The 15,889-nt window shown below is 34.4% G+C and overlaps 1 protein-coding gene across 5 annotated transcripts in view; it reads left to right on the top strand.

Annotated features, from left to right (window-relative positions):
• Nucleotides 1-1,329: 1,329 nt before the first annotated feature.
• The window catches only part of LOC102149944 (transmembrane protein 182-like), a 143,852-nt gene continuing 129,292 nt past the window's right edge, over nucleotides 1,330-15,889 (top strand). For 2 of the 5 annotated variants that reach the window (XM_070257921.1, XM_070257920.1), the window contains exon 1: nucleotides 14,977-15,218. In XM_070257921.1, coding sequence (XP_070114022.1) covers nucleotides 15,063-15,218 — 156 coding nt within the window. In that variant the 5' untranslated portion in view covers nucleotides 14,977-15,062. Of the gene's footprint in view, nucleotides 1,440-8,872; nucleotides 8,917-14,976; nucleotides 15,219-15,889 lie in introns of those variants that run through there. The other 3 variants (XM_070257922.1, XM_014729000.3, XM_070257923.1) reach the window with 3 other exon arrangements.

Genomic DNA, 15,889 nt, shown 5'->3' on the forward strand with positions numbered 1-15,889 from the left:
TTAGCATAATGTCTTCCAAGTTCATCCATGTTGTCTCATAAGGCTGGATTTCTTCTTTTTAAAAACCAAGCAATATAAAATGGTATGTATATACCACATTGTCTTTATCCATTCATCCATCAGTTGACATTTCTGTTGTTTTCATATCTTGGTGATTCTGAATATTGCTTCAATGAACATGAGAGTACAGATGCTTTCTTGAGATACTAATTTAATTTCCCTTCAATATATGTCCAGAAGTGGAATTGCTGGATCATATGGTAGTTCTGTTTTTAGTTTTTTTCTGAGGAACTTCCATACTGTTTTCCATAGTGGCTACATCATTTTGCATCCACACCAACAGTGTACAAGTGCTCCAATTTCTCCACATCTTTGCCAATACTTAGCTTTTTGGGTTTTTTGATAATAGCCACCCTAAAAGATGTGAGATGATATCTCATTGTGGTTTTGCTTTGTATTTTCCTGATGATTAGCGCTGTGGAACACTTTTTCATATACCTGTCAGCCACTTGTATGCCTTCTTTGGAGAAATGTCTTTTTAAATTCTTTGACCATTTTTAATTGGGTTATTTCTTTTTCTGCAATTGAATTGTAGCAGTTCTTATTATATATTTTGGATATTAACCCCTTATCAGATAGTATATGGTTTGCAAATATTTTTTCCCTCTCATAGAATGCCTTTTCACTCTGTTGTTTCCTTTGCTGTGCAGAAGCTTTTTAGTTTAACTTAGTCGCAATTATCTGTTTTTACTTTTGTTGCTTGTATTACTGGTACCATTTCCAAGAAACAATTGCCAAGACCAATGTCCTGAAGCTTTTCCATTATGTTCTTTTCTAAGAGTTTTACAGTTCCAGGTCTTATTTATAAATCTTAAACTTAAATCATTTTGAGTTGATTTTTGTGTATGGTGTAAGAGTTCAATTTCTTTCTTTTGCATGAGAATATCCACTTTTCCCAACACCATGTATTGAAGAGACTATCTTCCTCCATTGAGTATTCTTGGCATCCTTGTTGAGGATCAGTACATGGGTGGATTTACGTAGAGTAAGCCCTGACAGTTGGTTTTCTTTTTTGTAATGCAAGTGCCTGACTTAACCTTTGATTGCTGAGTCATCTACTTCAAAGAGGCATTCACTTCAAAGATGGTTATCTCAAATAAACACATTGCCAGCCAAATGGCTGAACAATGAGCCAGCCCCACCCCCTCACCTGAGGCTCCTTTGTTTTAGAGATCCTGGTTGATTTAGATAAAGGACATTTTGGCACACTGTTTTTTTCTCTTACTGTGTTTTAGACTCCCACTCATGTTTTAAATCCCACAATAAAGAGTGAACTCGTGAAACCCTATAAAAGCAGAATCCTAGGCTTGCTTTCTGCCTCTCTCTCTAGCCATGCCACTCTGTGAGGCTGCAGGTGTTCCCTATAATTTCCAGGACTTGTAAGTAGTAAACCTTGTCTTTTTCAATGTTTTCTGATGGTTATTGCTGAGAATGTTTGGAATCATAATAAAAATCACCAGGGCTGGTTCAGTCACAACACTGATTATTTATAGGCTGAAAGCAGCGCAAAACAGTTCATTTCCAGCCTCTTCATTCTGCTCCATTGGTTTATTTGCCTGTTTTTATGCAAGTACCAAACTCATTTAATTATTATACCTTCACAATGTATTTTGAAATCAGGAATTGTGATGCCTCCAGCTTTGTTCTTCTTGCTCAAGATTGCTTTGGTTACTCAGGTTTTTTTTGTGGTTCTATATGAATTTCAGGATAGTTTTTTTCTGTAAAAAACATGGTATCAAGATATGGATTCAGACTGTACTGAATCTGTAGATCACTTTGGGTAAGATGGACATTTTAGTAATATTAAGTTTTCCATTCCATCAACATGAGATGTCTTCCCACTGATTTCTGTATTCTTTAATTTTCTTCATCAAGGTTTTATAGTTTTCAGTGTACAAGTCTTTTGCCTCCTTGGTTAAGTTTATTCATAAATATTTAATTATTTTTGGTGCTATTGTAAATTGAATTGTTTTCTTAATTTCCTTTTCAAATTGGTCATTGTTAGTGTATAGAAATGCAGCTAATTTTTGTATGCTGATTTTGTTTATTCTAACAGTGTTTTTGTGGAATCTTTAGGGTATGTTACATATAGGATAATGCTATTGGCAAACAGAGAAAATTTTCTTTCTTTTTTTCTGGTTTGGATGCTTTTTGTTTCTTTTTCTTGTCTAATTGCTCTACCTGGGACTTCCACTACCATGTTCAATAAAAGTTGTGAGACTGGGCATCCTTGCCTTGTTCTTGATTTAGAAGACAAGCATTTAGTTTAAATTACTTTTGTTTTTGGTGAGGAAGATTGGCCCTGAGCTAACATCTGTTGCCAAACTTCCTCTTTTATTTGTTCTCCCCAATGCCCCAGTGCATAGTTGTATATCTTAGTCATAAGTCATTCTAGTTCTTCTATGTGGGATGCTGTCACAGCATGGCTTGATGAGTGGTGTGTAGGTCTGCGCCCAGGATCCAAACCAGTGAACCCAGGGCCAGCCAAGAGGAGTGCATGAACTTAACCACTCGGCCACAGGCCCAGCCTCAGGCATTTGATTTTTCACCATTGAATATGATGTTAACTGTGAGCTTTTCATATATGGCCATTATTATATTGAGACAAATTCCTTTTACACATAGTGTTTTAGAGTTTTTATCATGGAAGAATGTTGAATTTTGTCAAATGCTTCTTCTACATCTATTGAGAAAATCATGTTACTTTATCTTTCATTGTGTTAATGTGGTATATGACATTAGTTAATTTGCTTCCCAGGGCTAAATCCCACTTGGTTGTGGTGTATAATCCTTTTTTTAAATTTTTTTTCAAATCTTATTGAGATATAATTGATATAAACATTGTGTAAATTTAAGGTATACAACATGTTGATTTGATGCATGTATGTATTGCAATATGATTACCACTATAGTGTTAGCTAACATCTCCATCAACTCAAATAATTACTTTTCTTTTACATGATAAGAACATTTAAGATCTAATATCTTAGAAAACTTCAAATATATAGTAATGTATTGTTATCTGTAATCACAAAACTGTGCACTACATCTCTAGAACATATTCATCTTCTAACTGGTAGTCTGTACACTTTGACCAACATCTCCCCATTTCCCCTACCCTCAGCCCCTGGTAACTACTATTCTACTCTCTGAGAGTTCAGCTTTTTCAGATTCCACATATAAGTGATAGCCTACAGTATTTGTCTTTCTTTCTCATTTATTTCACTTAGCATAGTGCCAACGACCAACCATATTGTTACAAATAGCAAGATTAACTTATTTCTCATGGCTGAATAATAATCCTATGTATATATATATCTCACATCATTTTACCCATTCATCTGTTGTTGGAAACTCAGGTTGTTTCCATATCTTGACTATTGCAATAGACATGGGAGGGCTGAGATCTCTTTGACATACTGTTTTAATTTCCTCTGGATATTTACTGAGAAGTAGAATCATATGGTGGTTCTATTTTTAATTTTTTAAGGACTCTCCATATTTTTTTCCACAGTGGCTGTACCAATGTACATTCCCACTAACAGTGCACCAGGGTTCACTTTTATTCACATCCTTGCCAACACTTAGCTCTTGTGCTTTTGATAATAGCCATTTTAACAGGCGTGCATTTCCATGATGATATGATATATAATATTATATCATCTAAAAATAAAGAGAAGTTTACTTCTTCCTTTTCTATGCAGATACCTTTTATTTCTTTATCTTGCCTGATTTCTCTAGTTAGAACTGCCATTACTATGTTGTGAAAGCAGACACTCTTGTCCTGTTCCTGATCATGGAAGAAAAGGTTTCAACTTTTTACCATTAAGTTATGATGTTGAAAAAAATCCCATCTCAACTGCATAAAAAATAATAAAATACCTAAGAGTAAATTTAACCAAGCAAGTGAAAGAATGGTACACTGAAAACTACAAGTCATTGATGAAAGAAATTGAAGAAGACACAAATAAATGGAAAGATCTTCCATGCTCATAGATTGGCAGAATTAGTATTGCTAAAATGTCCTTACTACCCAAAGCAAGTTACAGATTTAATGCAATATTTATCAAAATTTGAATGGCATTTTTCACAGAAATAGAAAAAACAATATTAAAATTTGTACAAAATTATGAAAGACCCTGAATAGCCAAAGCCGTATTGAGAAAGAAGAACAAAGCTGGAGACATCATGCTTCCTGATTTCAAACTATATTACAAAGCTATAGTAATCAAAAGAACATGGTATTGTCATAAAACAGACACATAGATCAACAGAACAGAACAGAGAGCCCAGAAATAAACCAATGCATGTATGCTCAATTAATTTACAACAAAGGTGCCAAGAACATAGAATGGGGAAAGGATAGTCTCTTCAATAAATGACTTTGGGCAAACTGGACAGCCTCATGCATAAAAATGAAATTGGGTTACTGTCTTATACCATACACAAAAATCAGCTCAAAATGGATTAAAGGCTTGAATAAACCATAAAACTCCTGGGAGAAATCATAGGTGGTAAGCTCCTTGGCATGGATCTGGGCAATTATTTTTGAGAGTGACACCAAAAGCACAGACAACAAAAGCAAAAACAAACAAGTGGGATTGCATCAAGCTAACAAGCTTTTGCACTGCAAAGAAAATGATTAACAAAATGAAATGTTTATTAGAATGTAAATTGGTGTAGCCACTATGGAAAACAATATGGAGATTCCTCAAAACATTAAAAATAGGGGGCCAGCTCCATGGCCTAATGGTTAAGTTTGGTGCACTCTGCTTCTGCAGCCTGGGTTCTGTTCCTGGGTGCAGACCTACACCACTTGTTGGCAGTCATGCTGTGGCAGCCATCCACATACAAAATAGAGGAAGACTGGCACAGATGTTAGTTCAAGGCAAATCTTCCTCAAGCAAAAAGAAGATTGGCAACAGATGTTAACTCAGGGTGAATCTTCCTCACCAAAAAAAAATAATAATAATAATTAAAATAAATTAAAAATAGAAATCCCCTAGATCCTGCAATTACATTTCTGTGTATTTATTTAAAGGAAACACAAACACTAACTCAAAAAAGATATATACATCCCATGTCCATTGAAGCATTATTTACAATAGCCAAGACATGGGAGCAACCTAAATGTCCATTGATGGATAAATAAGGAAAATGTAGTAAATGGTATATTACTCCACCATAAAAAATAAAGCAATCTTGCCATCTGTGACAACATGAATAGAGCTTGAGGGCATTATGCTCAGTGAAATAAGTCAGACATAAAAAGTCAAATATCGTATGATCTCACTTTTGTGAAATCTAAAAGAAAAATGAACTTACAGAGAACAGATTGGTAGTTTCCAGAGGTGAGAGGTAAGGGGTGGACAAAATGGGTGAAGGATGTCAAAAGGTAAAACTTCCAGTTATAAAATAAGTGTCATGGGATATAATGTACAGCCTGGTAACTATAGTTAATAATACTGTATTTTTCATTTGAAAGTTGCTGAGAGAGTAGATCTTAAAAGTTCTCATTGCAAGAAAAATATTGTAACTGTGTGGTGATGGATATTAGCTAGATTTATTGTGGTGATGATTTCACAATACATTCAAGTGTTGAATCATTGTGTTGTATAACTGTAATTAATATAATGTTATGTATCAGTTATATCTCAATAATAAAGGATGATGTTGGCTATGGGTTTGTCACATATGACCTTTATTATGTTGAGGCATGTTTCTTTTATTTCCAATTATTTAAGAATTTTTATCATGAAGAGATATTGTTGCTTGTTCAATGCCTTTCTGCATCTATTGAGATAATCATATGATTCTTATCTTTTATTCTATTAATCTAGTGTATCACATTTATTGATTTGTGTATGTTGAACCATCTTTGCATCCCAGAGATAAACCTTACTTCATCATGGTATATGATCTTTTTAATGTGTTATGGAATTTGGCCTGCTAATATTTTGTTGAGATTTTTTGGATCTATATTCATCAGGAATATTGATCTGTAGATTTCTTATAGTGTCACTATCTGACTTTGGTATCAAGGTAATGCTGGCATCTAGAATAAGTTTGGAAGTGTTTCCTCCTCTTCAATGTTTTTGGAAGAGTTTGAGAAAGAGTGGCACTAACTCTTCTTTAAGTGTTTGGTAGAATTTACCTGTGAAGCCATCTGGTCCTGGTTTTTCTTTATTGGCAGGTTTTTGAATACTTATTCAATCTCTTTACTTATTGTTGGTCTGTTTATATTTTCTAGCTCTTCCTGATTCAGTCTTGTTGTCTGTTTCAAGGAATTTACTCATTTCTGTTAGGTTATCCTATTTGTTGGCATATAATTGTTAATAGTAGTTTCTGATGATCCTGTGTATTTCTGCAGTGTTAATTATAATGTGTACTTTTTCATTTATGATTTTACTTCAGTCCTTTCTCTTTTTTCCTACTATAGCTAAGTATTTGTAAATTTTGCTTATCTTTTCAAAACAGCTCTCAGTTTTGTTGAGCTTTTGTTTTGTTTTTATGGTCTCTATTTCATTACTTTCTGCAGTAGTTTGTGTTATTTCCTTCCTCCTGATTAATTTGGGCTTAGTTTGCTCTTTTCGTAGTTATTTGAGAAGTAAGGTTACTTACTTGAGATCTTTCTTTTTTCTTAATATAGGCATTTAGCCCTGTAAACTTCTCTCTTAGAATTGCTCTTATAGCATCCCTTATGTTTTGGTATGTTGTGTTTTTATTTTCATTTGTTTCAAGATATCTTTTTAATTTCCCGTCTGATTTGTTCTTTGATCCATTCATTGTTCAGAAGTATGTTGCTTAGTCTCCATACATTTGTAGATTTTCCAGTTTTCCTCTTGTTGATTTCTAGTTTCATACCATTGTGGTCAACAAAGATACTTGCTATGATTTAAATCTTTTCAAATTTTCTAAGTCTTGTTATGTATCCCATCATGTAATCTATCCTGGATAATGTTCTGTGTTTCCCTGTGAAGAATGTGTATTCTGTTGTCATGGATAGAATGCCCTATATAAATCAGTTAGGTCCATTTGGTCCAAAGTATGATTCAATCAAACGTTTCCTTGTTAACTTTCTTTCTGGATGATGTATCCACTGCTGGAAGTGGAGTGTTGAATCTTCTACTATTATTGTATCATTGTCTGTTTCTCCCTGCAGATCTGTTTGTATTTGTTTCATATATTTAGGTTCTTTGATGTTGGGTATGTATATATTTACTACGGTTATGTCTTCTTGATGAGTTGACACCTTTATCATTATATAATAACCTTTGTCTCCTATTACCAGCTTTTTGGCTTAAAGTCTGTTTTGTCTGCTATAAGTATAGATACCCCTTCTCTCTTTTGGTTTTTACTTGCATGGAATATCTTTGTCCATACCTTCACTTTTTTCCTATGTGTGTTTTTACAGCTGAAGTTAGTCTCTTGTAGGCAGAATATAGTGGGTCTTGTTTTTTTATCCACCCATCCATTCTGTGCATTTGATTGGAGAATTCAATCTATTTAGACTTAGATAAATTATTGATGTGTAAGGACTTATTATTGGCATCTTATTCTTTACTGTCTTTTTTTTAATTCCCTTGTTCCCGTTGTCTCTCTTGCAGTGTTTCTTTGTGAATTGATAATTTTCCATAGTGGCATGCTCTGATTCCCTTGTCTTTACCCTTTGTGAATCCACTATATGTTTTTGCTTTGTGGTTACCATGAGGCATAGGTAAAACATCTTATAGATATGTCTGTTTTATGCTGATAGCAACTTAATTTCAAACACATGCAAAAATTCTAATTTTTTACTCCCCCCTTTTATTTTTTAATTTCACAATTTGTCTCCTTTTATATAATGTATTCATTAACAAATTTAGTAGCTATAGTTATTTTTGATACTCTTGTCCTTTAACCTTTATACTATAGTTTTACTCTGAAGGCGGTTAACACACCATCATATTACCCTATTGAAGTAGTATGTAAATTTGTATAATATTTTTATATTACTAGTAGTGTCCTTTTATTTCAGCTTGAAGAACTACTTGAAGCATTTCTTGTAAGCAAGGTTTAACGGTGATGAATTCCCTCAGCTGTTTTTGTCTAGGAATATCTTTATTTTCCCTTCATTTCTGAAAAATAACTTTTCCAGACAGAGTATTCTTGATTGGCATTTTTTTCATCACTTTGATTATATCATTCCACTCTCTCCTTGCCTTTTAATTTTTCTGCTAGGAAATCTGCTGATAGCCTAAAGGGGGTTCCTTTGTAGGATACAATCTTATTTTCTCTTGCTGCCTTTAGGATTCTTTGTCTTTGTTTTTTGATAATTTTATTTTATTGTATCTTAGAGAATGTCTTTTTGAATTTAAATAATGGGATGATCTATTAACTTCTTACACTTGGATGTCCAAATCTCTTCCTAGGTTTGGGAAGTTCTCAGCCATTATTTCTTTAAATAACCTTTTTGCCCACTTCTCCTTCTCTCCTTTTTTTGGAACTTCAATGATGCAAGTATTGTTTTTTTTTTAAATGGCATCCCATAGGTCACATAGGTTTTCTTCACTCTTTGTCATCCATTTTTTTATTTTCTCCTCAAACTGGATTATTTCAAAGTTCTTTTCCTCTGTTTCACTGATTCTCCTATTTGGTCTACTCTGCTATTGGCGCCCTCTATTGCATTTTTTATTTCATTTATTGAATTCTTCAGCTCCAGAGTTTATGTTTAGTTCTTTTTAATGATTTCTACCTCTTTGCTAAATTTCTCATTTTGATTGTGTATTGTTTTTCTGATGTCATTGAATTGTATTTCTGTGTTCTCTTGTAGCTCATTGAGTATCCTTAAAACAGCCATTTTGAATTCTTTGTTGGGTAAGTCATACATCTCCATGTCTTTGGGTTCAGTTACTGTAAGATTATTATGATCTTTTGGTGTTGTAATGCTCCCTTGATTTTTCGTGTTCTTTGGATTTTTGCATTGCTGTTTTTGAATTTGAAGTAGCAATCATCCCCAATTTTTATCAACAGACTTCATGGTAGAAATACCTTTCATCAGTTCTGCTATAGATCAGAGACTTTCTCAGACTTTGTATGGGTACACCAGCCTCATGCTTCTTGCTCCCTCTTGTGGCAGAATTTAGGCTTGCATGCCTTCTCTCCATCTACAAGGCACCAAGCCACCTGCTGAGAGCCTCTCTTTAGTTTCCCCAAAGATGGCACTACAGCTCAAGTTTCTCATTTCTTCATTGTCCCAAGACTCTGGCCTGCTTTCTGTGCTCCCTGTTTACCAGGGTTTGCTCTCACCAGCACCCTCAGGAACTTCCACTGGGAGCAGTTTGAAGAATGGGGAGGTAGGTGGATTTGGCATGCAATGCACTGGGAGTGCCTGTGGGTCAGTTGAGGGGATCCATGGGTGAAATTTTTCCCCATGGCTCATAAGCTGGCTTCCTGTTGGAGTTCAGAATGCAGTTAGCAAGAACTGCATCCCTTTAATGACCCTTGGGAATCTTATATGCTGCTCTTCCAATCTAATCTCTCTTCCCAGTTATGGAGCTCCCCACTTTAATGCTCTGAATGCTGCAAGAGAGAAATGAGTCTTTTGGGCAGCATCTTGCACAGCTGGGAAGCCAGGTGTTTACTCACCAGCTTTCCCTTTCCCTTGCCAGAGAAATCACAGACCATATAGTTTAACCTTTAGCTGTGCCACCTTGGGGGAAAGGTAATTTTGGCAATTCATGTTGTTCCTCTTACCTTCTCCAATGCATCTAGACTCATATATATATATTTTTTACCCATTGGAGTGCTGTAACTTCAACTCTGGAAACATGGACCTCCACAAAGGCTCTCTTATCTGTAGGTGACAGCCCAAGTCAGTGTTCTGCAGGGACTCCCAGACCAGGGCTGAGAGGGGCCAGGACTGGTTCACAGTCTCTTGTAGGTTCCATAGCTGGAATTGAAGTCGATCTGCCTATTACATGATGCACTAGTGAGTGAGACTCCCCCAGGTCTCTTGGTGTATGGTGTTGGTTCCCACAATTCCCACAGGGGCAATTCTATTCGTGGATGGAGCCAGATTTTTGTTGTTGCTGGGAGGGACAAAAATGAAGGTTATCTTATGCTGCCATGATGCTTATGTCACTCCTATATTCCTTTTAATATGCTATTGAATTTGGTATTTTGTTGCTAGTATTTTATTTATGACTTTTGCATTTATGTTCATTAGAGATACTGACCTATGGTTTTCTTTTCATATAGTATCTTTGTCTGTCTTTGGTATCAGGGCAATTTTTGCCTCATCAAATGAGTTTGGAGGTGTTCTTTTTTGTTTAATAGGTTGGAAGAGTTTAAGAAGGATTTGTGTTGATTTTTCTTTAGAAGTTTTGTACTATCCACCAGTGAGGCCATCTGATCATAGGCTGTTTATTGTTGTTGGGAGGCTTTTCATTGCTGATTCAATCTCTTTATTCCTTATAGGTCTGTTTAGATTTTCTGTTTCTTCATGATTCAGTCTTGGTAGGTTGTATATTTCTAGGAACTTATCCATTTCTTTTAGGTTATCAAATTTGTTGGCATATAATTTTTCACAATATTCTCTTGTGACCCATCTTATTTCTGTGGCATCAGTTGCTATTTCTCCTTTTATTTCTGTTCTCATTTATTTAATTCTTCTCTCTTTTTTTCTTAGTAGACTAAGTAGATTGTAGGCATGCTCAAATCTTCTCCGTCCTTCCCTGTGGAGAAGCCTCACTTTCTGTACCTTCTTTCAATTTTGCAGAGCTGTGCCAGCCTTAGCAAGGCTCCCTCTCCTTTTCCTTTTTGCTTGATTTACCCCTAGCATATGAAGTATGCCAGTTTTCAGTGCTTCATGTGAGGCCAGACAATAATTAGTTACTTGGGCACACTAAAAATCTGGGACATTGGAAGCATGCTCCACTCTCTCCTTCTGAGGGAAAAGTCACAGGCCTAGGTGATCTCTCTTGATGCCAAGCTCTTTTGGCTTGAGGGAGGGTCTAAGTAAAAGTAAAACTCTTCTAACTGGTTTAAAGGCACTGTTCTCAGTTTTGTGCTCATCTGGATTACTTCAACTTCTTAGCTGGTTTCTGGACCACTCATAAGTGTAATTTGGCCCATATATCATTGTTAAACAGGTGCTTCTATGGGGGAATGAAGGCTGGGATTTTCTTTTCTACCATCTTGCTCCATGTCACTTTCATGTTATTCCTTATAATAAAAAAATATTGCTCTTAAAAGGTAATATATTCTCTGTCAGCTAGTACCTACCTTTTAAAAAAGAGTTTTACTTAAGTTAATTTTAGTTATGGTGTCGTGATTTAGATTCTCTATCCCATATTCCTTTGTCCAATTGGTTATGAACCAGGAGATTAATTTTGTTGACCTCTCTAGCCGTTTTTGTTGTGTTACATGAATCAGATTTCCAGTTGGCCACTGACTGACCCAGCTCCTTTTGGTAAATGTCTTATGATAGCTGCTTTTGAAGAGAAAAACTCACTGTAAAGATAGGGATTTTATTTACAAAGGTATGATTTTTCTCTCTACCTACACTAAGAAATAATGTATCTATTTGGCACCAACATAACTGAAAATGGAATAATTTTTTTCCAGATATTTTTTAACAGAGAAATGCAAAACTCAGCAGTTCCTGGTGAGACGTATCAATAAAATATTCTTCAACTCTATCTAAAGCAAAAAAATTATTTTAGCAATAAGTGATATTTGAGTGTTTATAGTAAAATATGATAGAATATTTGGTAACATTCAGGAAAATGTAGAATGTCAGTTATTAATGTTTTGACAGAGGACATTGTCAAGAATGGTAAGATAATGAATTGAAAAGAAAAGTTTGACAGTATAATTCCGTTTCTCATAGTACATACTGAAAGTGTGTTATTGTAAATTTATGCAAAAGAATCTAGCTGGTAGTAGTTGCTTGCACCTACAATATTTCATCTCTACACATACCATTGTGTTTCCAGTCAGATAGTGAAACTGTATAGGAGAATCTCTGTTTAAAAATCTATATAACACATAGCAAAGATAATAAAAACAGTGCTGAATCTTGACTAAAATTATACACATTGCATCTAAAAAATGAAGCATACCGAACCTTTCCTCTCTTGTAAATTTAGGAAAACATTGTCTTACATTTAATACTTAGAATTTAATAAGAAAATAATCAATTGTTAATCAATGTGAGTAGCACTCATTTTTACCAAGGGTGCATTATATATTGGGATTTAGCATCAATATTTAAAACTGATCTCTAGTAATTTTTCGAAGGTGAAGACAAAACAGACAAGTTAAACAGTTTCAAATTGATCTCAACGTTGTACTAAAGGAAAAAGGTCAATCAAGTTTCATTAACCACATATAATTCACGTGAATGTTAGCTTCACATTTGGATAACTTTATTAATTTATCACTTAGAAAATAATGTCAATAACAAAATAATATTTTGCTTTATATTTATCTTCTAATGATGTCAAAATGATAATAAATTTAGAAACGATTCTTTCTAAAAAGTATACCAGATATATTGATTGAGCTGAAGTAGTTAAAATGATGGTTTACAATATGGTTGCTTAGTAACCATGTATTACACATATAGCTAATGAAGAACAGCATTCCATTTAATCTTAAGAAAGCGTTTACTTGCAATATGTTGGTGTCTAATTAGACAAGATACTCTCTCATGTTTCTTTAAAGATTGATTGACTCTCCTTTCACATGAGGAATCCTTATGCAACATTATCAATTTTGAAGATATGTAGCAACTGAGAGAGGTTATGGGTTGTAAAATGAATTTTGATAAGAGGTAGCCATCCCCTTTTCAGTAGTGTAAATGGGAACCAGAATGTATAATCCATAGTTTAGTTAGGTGCTTAACTTTCTAAATATTTAGTGGTCAAAATAACTGTTACTGTTTCAACTTTTAACAGCAAACACAGTCCTCGGCTTCTAAGAGAAGAGAGAAATCACATCACACTATATAATTCTTCACATACTGCCAGTTACTTACTCCCAATTCTTTTGTTTTATTTACCAGCTCTTTGTCACAGATACGACTTCTTTTTATAAAAACCGATGGATAACTTTCATGTGACAGCACGTGGTCACCTACAGAAGATTCTAGTCCACAGTTGATTTATGAACCTCTGTACCACTAAGTAAATTAGTCTTACCCAGGGGTACTGAAACTTAAAGCTTGAAGATATGCTTGAGAATTAAGATGATTATAATCTTCATTCAAGAAAAATGTTCATAGCAGTCTTTTCCTTTAATGCTGACAGTGATAACCTTCTTGAAAAATAAGTGCAAAATCTCATTCCAACTTGTTCTTTTGGCCTGGTACCAGCAGGAGTTTTGCCAAATGAAAGATATTTGGACTCTCTTTTTGTGTGAGTGGCTTTCCCAGCTGCCTTTCACTCAGTTAAAGAATAATGCCTTCAGCCAGCCAGCCTGAAGGTTTTGGAGAGATGTTGCATTCTTTTATTTATACGATGTGAGGGATCCAGGCTGTGTAGAAAGCCTTACAGGACAGTTGGACAAAGTCTATCTTCCTGGAACAGCATCTCCAAGTCCCTTCTGCCACTGCTATGTCTACCACCTGTCCAAATTCTTCATGTTCCTTGTTTCTCTGAGAATGTATTACATTCTTTGAACTACATATCACATTTTGCTTGTGTGTGAGAGAGTAATAATCCCTGCTAAGACTAGCTTCCCTAATATGGAGAATGTCCAGAGGTTATATAACATGCTATTCTCCACAAAAATATCATCAATACTTAGCAAATAGTGTATTCAAAGATCTATTCTCTCAACTAATAATTTTTAGCACTTGATTGTATTTCCTGTATTATTTTTATTTGACCCATATGTGTATATCTTATGTTCCTAATCAATAACTAGTTCTTTAATGGCAACGCTTCTTTGTTATATGCAGAAGTCTTAGATAAGACTGTTTACAAAGAGTGTATTCAAAAAAGATGGTTTGTTTGCTTACAATGTGCCAGGTATTATATGTTTTATGTGTGTTATATCTTAACAAACTTTTAAGTAATATTATCATCGCTATTTTAATGGTGAAGAAATAGAAGTTTAGAGGCTTGTTCAAAGTTATAAGCTATTAAACAAAATAACTGAAATTCAAACCCAAGCTAACTGTAAAGATTTTTCAGTTAACGCAAAAATATACCACCACTCACTTTTCCATCCTCTTTAAAATCAGGCATCACTAAACCCATTGGCTTTCTATGAAGTCACCCTTCTCTACATGTGCCTAAAATAAATCGTAATTTCTGTCATATCTGTATTTCTTGATGCCCATCTAGCCCAATTCTTGCCACCAACCTGTAGTTAGAGCGTGATATCTATGACAAGAGAAATGACAGTCTTTTTTTTCTAATTGTGAAATTTAAGGTTCTATATCCTTTGTAAAATGGAGTGCTTATAGCCTCTCTGCTGAGCCTTAAAAACTAGTTTGGAAAAGATGTATTCAATCTTATGTTTTGTGGAGGGTTTTGCACACACTCTTCTTAATTGATAATGTTTATTGTAAATGTTTTAATAATAATCACAATAATTTGTTATCTTCATTCTAGGTAGCCACTATATCCATTGTAGATATCACTAACTAAATTTACATGGAAGACAGAATCTACTGTTATATATTTTTCACTCTCCATTTTCTAGGTACTTTGTGAAATTGATGAAGGGGTGTGTGTGTGTGTGTGTGCAGATGGTGGAACAGGGGGCTTGTTTTTCTATGGGAAACTTTGGAGCATGTTTGTGGATAGTCCAATGGCTTAATTGAATCAAGTCATTTGCTTTTAATAGCTCTTCTCCCACAGCCCAGTGAAACCTAGACCCGTCACAAAAGATGTTAATCCTGGTCTTAAAATAGTGCCTTCTGTTGGGACCCACAGGCTGTGCCTTAGCAACTGGTCATTTCATTACTTCTTTTGCATACAATTTTAAGCGATAAATCTGCTAGTTCTATCATGAAGATTGGAATTGCTGCTCTCATAGCAGGAATTATTGGTGCTCTTGGCATTATCCTGTTTCTTGTAGCATTTGGAACAGAATATTGGTTACTTGCAACGGAGACCTGTGAAAGTTTTGACTCTAAGAATGGAACTTTAGACATTGAAGAAGAGGTAAACAGAAATCTAATGAATGTACTCTAAATAATTATGGAATTTCAAATAATTACACAGAAAGAAAACGTGTTTTAAAAATTAACATGCTAGCATTGTAAGATGATTCTTTGGATTTTAATTTTAATAGATGCTCTTTTTAAATTTTGTAAATAGTTTCTAGGATTGATTTGTAGATTGGAGATATGGAACACAGGATTATCCTTATAGGAAAGATTGGCATATTAAGTGGGATATATGACAGATAGCTTGAATACATTTTGTTGCATGTTTATAACGTCAAGAATATTATTCTCATAATAAAACCTAGCAATCTGGATTATTAGTTTGAAAAATGTTCTTATGGTTGTGATTTTATTTTTAGTTATTTTTTTGATTAAAACTAAGGACTGGATTTTCCAAAAATACAAATTTTTAACAGTTGGATCGACAAAGCTAAATTCAAGACTTGGGAGGGGAAATAAAAGCAAATATTTCTACCTAATCATTAAATTGATTCAAAATGTTTAAAAAACTTGCAATATTATGTTTGTCTAGATGAACTCTCTTGAGAAAAAAATATTTTCTCTTTCAAGACTTCTGCAATTTGCTGTTGTTTTGTTATAACTTTAGTCCAATAAGAAAGGCTATTTTATGGAAAAGTTTACTTATGAACCAAAACCTTTTTTCAA

Source organism: Equus caballus, chromosome X (genome assembly GCF_041296265.1).
Source record: "Equus caballus isolate H_3958 breed thoroughbred chromosome X, TB-T2T, whole genome shotgun sequence".
NCBI classification, from domain to species: domain Eukaryota; kingdom Metazoa; phylum Chordata; class Mammalia; order Perissodactyla; family Equidae; genus Equus; species Equus caballus.